Source organism: Onychomys torridus, chromosome 18 (genome assembly GCF_903995425.1).
Source record: "Onychomys torridus chromosome 18, mOncTor1.1, whole genome shotgun sequence".
NCBI lineage: Eukaryota > Metazoa > Chordata > Mammalia > Rodentia > Cricetidae > Onychomys > Onychomys torridus.
Window position 1 is genome coordinate 32,788,590 of NC_050460.1, and position 9,458 is coordinate 32,798,047.

Consider the following 9,458-nt stretch of genomic DNA (forward strand, 5'->3'; position numbering starts at 1 on the left):
CATTACTATGCTGAAGGAAACTGAGTGAAGTGGAACTTCTCGCTGTTATGCCCAGATCTCGGGGACCCTTCAAAGACCACCATTAAGACCAAATCTGTATGCAAAAGCCGAGAGCCTTTATTCAAGCTTGAGCTTGGGCTCTCCATCCGTCCGACACAGTGATGAGAACACAGAGCTCCGAGTCTAGTTGAGGTAGGGTTTTTATCATAGCAGAGGTTGAAGTGAGGGGATTTCCAGGGTTCAGGACCCTGATTGGCTGACATTTAGGGATATCTTGGTGAAAGGGGACAGGTGTGTGCTGGGCTAAGGAACATCTGGTGATCTTAGCTATAATGGTCAGAAATGTTTGGGAATGTCAGGTACTTTCCTCTTAGGTGAAATTTTAGTTATTTTTCCCCTGGATGCTGATTGGCTCATCCTGGGTGATGCCAGTTTGTGGTTTTTTCCTGGAACTGAGTGTTGCCTTACAGTAAACTGAAACTACTCTCTGGATGTTTTTGTTTGTTTGTTTGTTTGTTTGTTTTTTGTTTTGTTTTGTTTTGTTTTGTTATGGCAGCAGTATAGTCAAGCTGCCCTGGGTCACACACTTGCCATCCCTAAAAGGCTATAAAAATTTAGCTCAGTAGCTTTGTAGGGGTAGACTCTTCAAGGGCTACAACCTAGAGAGGCTCTTCTGGCCTCCCATAGCCATCCTTCATGGCGACTGCTCTCTGAGAGGACTGAGCAGATGCCATAACAGGCTGCCCAGTCTTCTCTCAGAGATCAGGCCTGAATTTCAGTTTCCTGAGACTGGATAGGCAGTTTCTGAGGAAGAGCCACAAACAAAGGGCAATTAATCACTGGTGTCCCTGACAACAGGGACTAGGGAGATAGGTCGCACCAAGTCTGGGCCACTGAGCCAGTCTCCACAGTATGTGCTAGAGCAGCCAACCTCCATGGCAGCTCAAGGACAAAGCCTGGGACTTGTCCAGGACTGCCCCAAAATGGATAACTGTAGTCCTGACAAACCCCCAACTAACCCTAGCCAATTAAAAGTTACTAACATGATTGCCACTCACATAAGTCAATCATATCTAAGATGAGCTAACTTCCTTGGACACATCCCTTAGGCTTAAAAGGAGCTCACACACCTCTCCTGGGGTCATTTCCATCTTGCTTTCTTCCAAATATAGTACGAAACTTATACTAGACGTATCATTTATTGGGGTAAGATGTTGGCTCGGTGGTTAAGAGCACTTGATACTCTTCCAGAGGACCCAGGTTCAGTTCCCAGCTCTGACAAGGTGACTCATAACCACTTCTAGCTCCAGTTCCAGAGAAGTCGGTGCTCTCTTCAGGCATTGCATGTATGTGGTTCACAGACGTACACATATGCAAAACAGCCACACACATAAAGTAAAAATAAATAAAAATCTTGCTGGGTGGTGGTGGTACACTCCTTTAATCCCAGCACTTGGGAGGCAGAGGCAGGCGGATCTCTGAGTTTCAGGACAGCAAAGGCTACACAAGGAATCCCTGTCTCAAAAAAAAAAAAATCTTTAAAAGTTAAAAAATACTACTTATCATTGAGGTTGAAGTGGAGATAGCTGGGTGGTAGAGCATGTGTCGATATACGTGAGGCTCTGTGTTCAAGTCCCAACACTCCCCCAGACTCAGTGCTTAAGTGTAATTGACTTGTAATCTACATTTCCTGAGCTTTATTTGCTGAACTTGGCCATTGGATTCCTTGAGAGGTAGGACTCATCTCACAGATATCTGTATTAGAGCTCATACCTGGGGACATGTTTTAAAAAGACACAGTCTATAATGCAGGTAACGACTTTTCCTTTAATATGATTCATGATATTTTGACAGCTTTCAAACCCAACTCAGATTTGAGGTTGCAATCTCCACCCACTAGCCAAATTGGTGGAATAGAAGAGTCTCCTGTACATCAGTAGAACCTGAGCTTCATCCGAGGTGCTAGAAGCCGTGGTTCTTGAAGTATTTGGCTCGTGCAAGGACATCATTGCAGAAGTCACAGTTTAGATCCTGGTTGCTTCGGACAAAGGTTGGACCCTTACTGTAGGCACAGAGTCCACCTGAAAGTCATGTGACCAGTTAGTCCTCACCCAGCTTGAGGGCACTCAACAGTGACCTCAGATTCCCTCTCCCAGCTCAAGGCAGCTGTGGCCTGAGAAGTCTGGTTTTTATTTAGAGATAAACATTTATCTTTTGGTTCCAGGCCATGAAACAGCTGGCCAACAGTGGAACACATACCTCTCAGGTACTGGTCGGGGGTCCAGCTAGGAAACCTTGCCTGGACTTCTTTGATTTTAGATGTCAGGATCTCAGTTTTCTGGGAAACCCAGGAATCACTCTTCCAAGATGTGGGAGGGTAGAAGCTTGGGTCCTAGAGGGAGGGAGGCAGAGGAAAAGCCTGGTGAGCATCCTCAGCTGAAGGGGCTACTCTTTCTTCTCCCTTCTGTTCTTCCACTCCCCATCTCCCCGGAGGTTAAGGGGAGACGCTACATGCATCTAGGACTTAGAATTACTGTCTGAAACACTTAAGGCAAATGTCAAGGATGTGGAAAAGTTGGAATCCTGTGCACTGTTGACGGGAATGCAAAATGGTGTCACCACCACAGACAAAAATAAACTACAGGATTTAGGCTGAGGAGGGCAAGCAGTCATTTCCCCGTTACCCCACTGCAGCGGGTCAAGTCAGAGGCCAAAGCGGTTAATGCATGCAGAACCCAGTGCATGCCCTTCCTCCATGCTGCAACCCTCAACTCCAAACGAAGAAGGAAGGGATCCTGCCTGTGCTTCAGGCCCCCCTGCAGGTGATCAGAATGTCTGGAAGTGACTCGAAACCTTCTTGGATGCCGTAGGTCACCATTTTCACAGGGATCTCATTGGATCGAGGAGAAAGGACTGAATTTAGAGGATTCTTATTTCATCTCAAAGGACATGGACTGATCCTTCCCCCAAGGAACAGATTTTACAAAAGAGAAAAGCAAGGGAAGACGGGAATAGATGGCACCATTTCTAAGGGCACAAGGCGTCCTTGGGCCAAGTGCTCTCTTTGCCAGAGTAACTGACAACAGGGACTCCTCTGTGGGTCCTGTTTCCTCATTGGTGGCTCACTGCCCCGTCTCATCAGATTATTGAACATATCCATAAGTCAAAATGAGATACGGTATCAGAGGGTACTTTTTTTTTTTCCTAGACAGGGTTTCTCTGTGTAGCACTGGCTGTCCTAGAACTCACTCTATAGACCACGCTGGCCTCAAACTCAGAGATTCACCTATCTGCCTCCTAAGTGCTGGGATTAAAGGCGTGCACCACCACTGCCCGGCCAGAAGGTACTTCTTAATTGAAGTTTATTACAAGTAGTCAAGAGAAACCAATTCCAAGATCATTACAGAGTGAATTATCCTAAAAGCTTGAAAATGACACACTGCACACATGTTTGTCAACAGAAAAGCAACAGGAAGCTCCATTCTCATTTTTACCCTGGTCCCCAACAGTGGCTCAGTACCCCCAAAACTCTGATGAGTGATATTGGGTCCAATCAGTGCAAGAAAAAAACTCAACCCTCAGAACTGAGAGTTATATAGAAAGAAGACGAGGAGAGGAGAATGTAATATTTTTGAGAACCTACCAGACATAGCTGGTAGTTGGGTTTTTTTGTTTGTTTGTTTGTTTTGTTTGTTTTACATTATTCCATTGACTCTTTATAATTCTATTGGAATGGCATTTAGGGGCTGGAGTAGAGATCGGCAGTAGAGCACCGGCTTAGGACACACAAAGTTTACCCCCCAGCACTGCCAAGAGCAAAATGGGATTCTATAGGTAGAGCAACAGGCCCAGTGAAGTAAAACGACCCATTCAAGGTCACACAAAGACTACAGAACAAAGATGCCACTTGTGATCTTTCTCATGGACTAGTGCCTCATGGGGAGCCCCAGAGTAGTGTATCTCGGGTGGTGTGTCCTGGGTGATGGGTCCTGGCAATACAGCAATATTCACTCTGAAGAGAAAGTGTGGCTCCAAATGCAGTGGAAATGGTACCAGAGTTGCCGAGGCCCTCACAAACCCCAGGCGGTACCGTTCATTCACTATTTATTCTGCGCCACTGTGCCATCTGCAGTGAAACCATAATCGAGTTCCCTTGGAGCTGTGTCACAAAGCAGAAGGGCCACATTCCCTGTCTGTCTGTCGTCTGTCTGTCTGTTTCTGTCTCTCTCTCTCTCTCTCTGTGTATGCATGTGTATGTGTGTGTGTGTATGTACATGTATGTGTATGTGTATACTTGTGTGTGTACACGTGCGCATATTCACATGGAGTGCATGTGGGGGGATGTGCATGTGTGTAAGTATGCCTGTGGAGGCCAGAGATCAACATTAAATACCTTCTTCAATCTCTTACTGAACGTGGAGCTCACTGATTCCTCTGGCTGGCTAATGAGCACCAGGAATCCACCTGCCTCCACTTTGAGAACACAGCATTGAGATTACAGGCACATACCACCATGGCTGGCTTTCTGAATGGGTGTTGGAGACCTGAACTTAGGTTTTCATGCTTTTCCAGGAAGTGCTTTGCCCGCTGAGCCATTTCCCCAGCATCAAGTCACCTTGACTGATGGAGCATTACCTGTATCACCCCGATTCCATTACCCATGTTGCCCATGTCGACCACAAAATTGCCACCTTGAGACTCCCTTGACAAGACACCAGCGATCACTGCAGGATCCATACAGTATTTCCGGCCAACAATTTTCATTGTGGGTTGATATCTCAGAAGATATGGCCTGTCTATTTCAGCCAGCTTTTCAGAGGCACGGACTCCTAGAGCAAACACAAAAGGAAGTATGTGGCTGAGGGTGATTTAGGCTTAGACTTAGGTCTGTGACTGAAAATCCCAAATCTAAATCCCTAGTAGTCATTTCCTGACCTCATATTTTAAGATTTTTTTTCCTGTGAAGCAGAGTCAACACCCCATGCATCTCCTGATGTTAGAGATCTCTGTGGCCACCAGTAGCCGTGAGCTAATCTTGGTCCCTTCCATGACAATTCTGTAGGCACCACTGGTACAATCCTAAGGACCCCAGAGAAGGTTTCTCAATAAACTGCATCATACCACTGCAACAGGTCACTGTGTGAAAGGAAAAGTCCCCTAACCCTTCAGTAAGTTTTTGGCAAGACCCCTGGACAATTTTGGTCACAACTGCCCAGCTTTCTACTCCTGTGTAGTGCCAATAAATCATATAAACTATTGATAAGAAAATGTTGCCGATTTACATGGGATAGCCTCAGTACTAGTTTCTTCTACAGTTCAAGAAGCACTCTCCCCATGATATAGAGTTTGCAAAAAACTTCCGTAAAGATGGTTATCTAACTCCAGGAGGGACTTGAAAAACTATGTGACTTGTTTAAGTCCAAAACGGCTTTGGACTCCATGATGAGTGCTCTTTCCTTCCACCCCTTAGTATAGGACCATGAGAAACAGTAGGACTCAAGAGGAAATTGTAGACACAGAGACTGTTAACTACCGCAGTAAGGCAGGCCATGCCGTCTTCCAATCACGCAAGATGCTCCTGGGGTGTTCAGGGTTCGGATGTTTCCATAGCATCCCCAATTGCTGCTTTCAGAGGAGCCTGCAGATTGAGAAAGATTCAGCCTCGGGTACTGAGCTAGAAGGCTGTGAATGAATTACATCAATAAAAACAACTCTTGAATAAAATCAGTGAGAGCTAGAGCACCACCTACACTTCAACCTCTTTTGGAATCTAGGTAGTAGCCTCACAACACTGCTTTGATTTTCAGTTCTCACCTCCTTTCCTGCAGACACAAGGAACTGTTGGAGCAGTTCCTTCTCTGGAAAGTTCAAGGGCTGTCACGTAGCACACTAGTCTGGTGAGATATTCATGTTTGCATGTATTAAAACATGTATATTAAAACATGTATTTTAAAGCTAGAGTCTTCCTGGCATCTCCACCCAGACCCCAAGTGAAGGTATGGTCTATAAACAGGGACCAGGGTTGACTTCAGCTTCTCCCAGAGCATTCTGGGCAAGGGGCAAAGGTTGCAAAGAGACTGTGTGCAGATGAGTCACAGGATCCAGTCTCTATATGAGGTTCCCTCTTTTACATCTTTCTTTTCTGTCTTGTGTCTGTCTCCCAAGAGATCTGTGGTATTCTAGTCATCACTGAATGTGAGGCATTGCTTTCATTAATTACTTGACTATTGACTAATGTTTTTTGAAACAGGCTTCATGCAGCCCAGATTAGCCACCTTATAACCAAGAATTATCTTGAACTCCTGGATCTCCTGTGCCAACCTCCAAAATACTGGGATTACAAGGGTGCAATGAGCAGCCAAGTCCAGGATCCCTCTTGTCTTGGCCACCCAGTGTAATCCAAACCACTATGCCTTGAATTTTACATAGGTGAGGATCAAACTTACACCCTCGTACTTGCCTGGCAAGTACTTTTACCAGTGGCGTCCTGTCCCTAGGCTCAAGACAGTACTTGCAGAGTAGATTTTATTCTTTGAGTAAAGTAAGTTATATTATTCACTCAGTGACTGTCAGTTCTTGGGAATTCTATCTATGGCATGTCATCATATGAGTCCTGCATGTGTACATAATGCATTTTAAGATTCTGTGTTTTTTATATGTGTGTATGTGCATGAGTTTATATGCATCACATGCAAGCAGGAGCCTAAGGAAGCCAGAAGAGGGGGTCAGAGCCCCTGGAACTGGAGCTACAGGTTTGTGAGCTGCCAGGTGGGTGCTAAACCCAGGTCCTCTGCAAGAGCATTAAGTGCTTTTAACTGCCCAGTCATCTCTCCATCACCAGGTTGTGTTTTTATAACAGCTTCATGGCATTGACATCTGAAAATACTAGTGTTTTAGAGCAGATGCTTTTCTACTCCATAGATGTGGATGAGTTAATCTGAGAGAAATGTTATTTGTGGAAAGATCTGGTGATTTGTGAATATATTCATAGCAAAAAATTAAGCAGCTGTCCTTACTAATGTCTCAGCCAGTGCATTTCTGTTTTCATGATTGTTGACAAATGCCCCTAACGTGGCAGTTGATTGTGTCCTTGCTCTCTCGTTCGCTGATCTTTCCCTAACCACACTACACTATTCTGCAGTTACTTATATTCTCAATGCTTTGCACCTTGTAGGAGCTTTCACATATTGGTTGAAAGAATTGCACATATATAATAAATAGTGAATAAATAAATATTTCAAATAAAAAGCAACAAATACTTCTACTTTTTGCCCTAGCTACAATCAACATTAGAACCAAAGTTAAAATTAAAGACTGTGACTCTGTGCCCCTTGGCTCCATCACATCTGGATTCTCTTAGGGCTACTTTTCTCCTTGAATTATGGTAGTCATATGGCAACCACCTCCATCGCTCTTTGGAAATACATAGTCTCTAAACAAATTCAGTATTATGGTGTTTGATGATTGATCTTTATTGTCATGTTGATGGAGATTCACAGTTACCATGGACGAAAATCCCTCATAGGTGGGTGAGGGATTATCTAGAGTAATTGAGCTGGGAAGACCTATCTTAAATGTGGGCGGTACCCTTTCATGGACTGCTGTCCTGGACTGAATAAAAAGGAGAAAATGAACTGAGTACCGGCATCCATCTCTCTCCACTCCCTGATGATAGATGTTATGTGACCAACCACCTCAAGTCCCCACTGCCATGATTTCCCCGCCGTGATGGACTATAATCTCAAATTTAGCCCTTCTTTCCTCAAATCCCTTTTGTCTCAATAACGAGTAAAGTAACTAACACAGTATAAGAGGTTTTATAGCAGCAATGAGCAGTTACAATGGTGAATATTAATTTAAAGCCTGGTTTCAAGCAATGTTGTTGCAAGTGCACATGAATTATAGGAAACCCTCATCCTTTTATGGGACTCTTGGGGCAGGTTGCTTCTCAGTAGTTACTCCTAATTCCAGGATTTATCAGACATCTTAGGAGAAAAATAATGCTTTCCCTGTAGCTACATAAATGGAAGGTGTAGCATTGCCTTTCTGTGCTTTTTTTTTTTCTGCCCACTTCCAAGTTATTTGGGAAAAATGAAACACACTTACCAGTCAAGGCCAGGAGGCCCAGGAGCAGCCACAGTGGAGACATGTTGAGTAGCTGGTTCTATGGCACCTGAAATGCTTTTAAATTCAAAATTAGTTTAAAGGTATGAAACGTCAATCATTGTCATAACAGCACATTATTTCTATGGGGGTTGTGAATGGAATGGGTTCCCCACATCCAAAGTAGAAAATGAGTGATTGGGATCATAATGGAGAAGCAAACTTTGGACAGGTGCATCATTTAGCCTTTTAACTGATTCGTGGGAATGCTGAGATACTTTGATTTTCAGCACTGAGAAACACCATGACCCAACTCAGGATGCGGAAAAGCAATTTACATTATCCAAATCTGAAATGAAAAGCAGAATTTTGCAATGATGGTTTCCGTGAATTGGGCACTTTTCTCTTCAGGTTGGAGAAAAGGACACCCCTTTATCAGTGCCATAGAATATACCCTGATTCTTTGCTTTGGATGAAAGAAGGTAGGGAAGACTTGCCCTATTGCTCTGGTCCCCATTCCGGGGAATCCCAGATCCCCTGGGGTCCCTTGAAATTTGTTCCTCGGTATCTTTTTGTGGCACTCCTGGGTCAGAACCCAGGGAGGGTGGACAGACAGGCCCCAGGAAAGTAGGTCACGGGCAGGGCCCCAGGGTTGGAGTCACGAGGTGCTCACTCAGCTAGAGAACCAGTAGTGAGGACCTTCAAGCATGTGCTGCCATGATGACTCTCTTCCTCACCCCAACCAGTTCTTCCAGAAACTTCCATGCCACCATGTACAAGCAGTCATGATTCCCTCCGACTACCACACTACACAAAAGTCACAAACCCCACCCATTATAGGTGCTTCCCATCATCTCCCCTGGTCATCAGAGCCTGGGGACCTAACATTTTGAATCCCCCCCCTCTCTCTCTCTCTGTGTGTGTGTGTGTGTGTGTGTGTGTGTGTGTGTGTGTGTGTCTCATCTAATCATTTATTTGGTTGTGGGGACAGAATCCACACCCTCCTACATGCTAGGTAAATCCTCTCTACTAAATTACACCCCAATCCCTCTTTTAGGTTTATTCCTATAGATGGGTTCTCCCAAACACCCGGGAAGAGATGTTCCCAGATGGAGAGGCATTCAGGAAGTAACACAATTTCCATCTTGACAAATTGACAAAGCATGTGGCCATACAGCAAGCCATGCTTCCTGCTTATGTTTCCTACAGCATTGAAATGGTCTGTTTGATTTCCCTTGGCTTCGTAGAAAAATGTCGTGTTCAAGTGACCAGAAATGTTTAGGAACTTGGAAAGTTAGCTGCACCTGCAGGAGTATTCAGATTTCTTCCCTCAACAGAAACCATGTACTCAGCTT

General features: G+C 44.6%; 1 protein-coding gene across 1 annotated transcript; it reads right to left on the bottom strand.

The window, feature by feature from the left end:
• Positions 1-1,962: 1,962 nt before the first annotated feature.
• Positions 1,963-8,149, bottom strand: Lyg1 (lysozyme g1). The gene is made up of 5 exons (XM_036167267.1): positions 8,107-8,149; positions 5,534-5,638; positions 4,636-4,829; positions 2,260-2,392; positions 1,963-2,081 (listed from the first exon to the last, which is right to left on the bottom strand). Exons 1-5 carry the CDS (start codon positions 8,147-8,149, stop codon positions 1,963-1,965), a joined length of 594 nt encoding a protein of 197 aa, XP_036023160.1.
• Between the last annotated feature and the right edge of the window lie 1,309 nt (positions 8,150-9,458).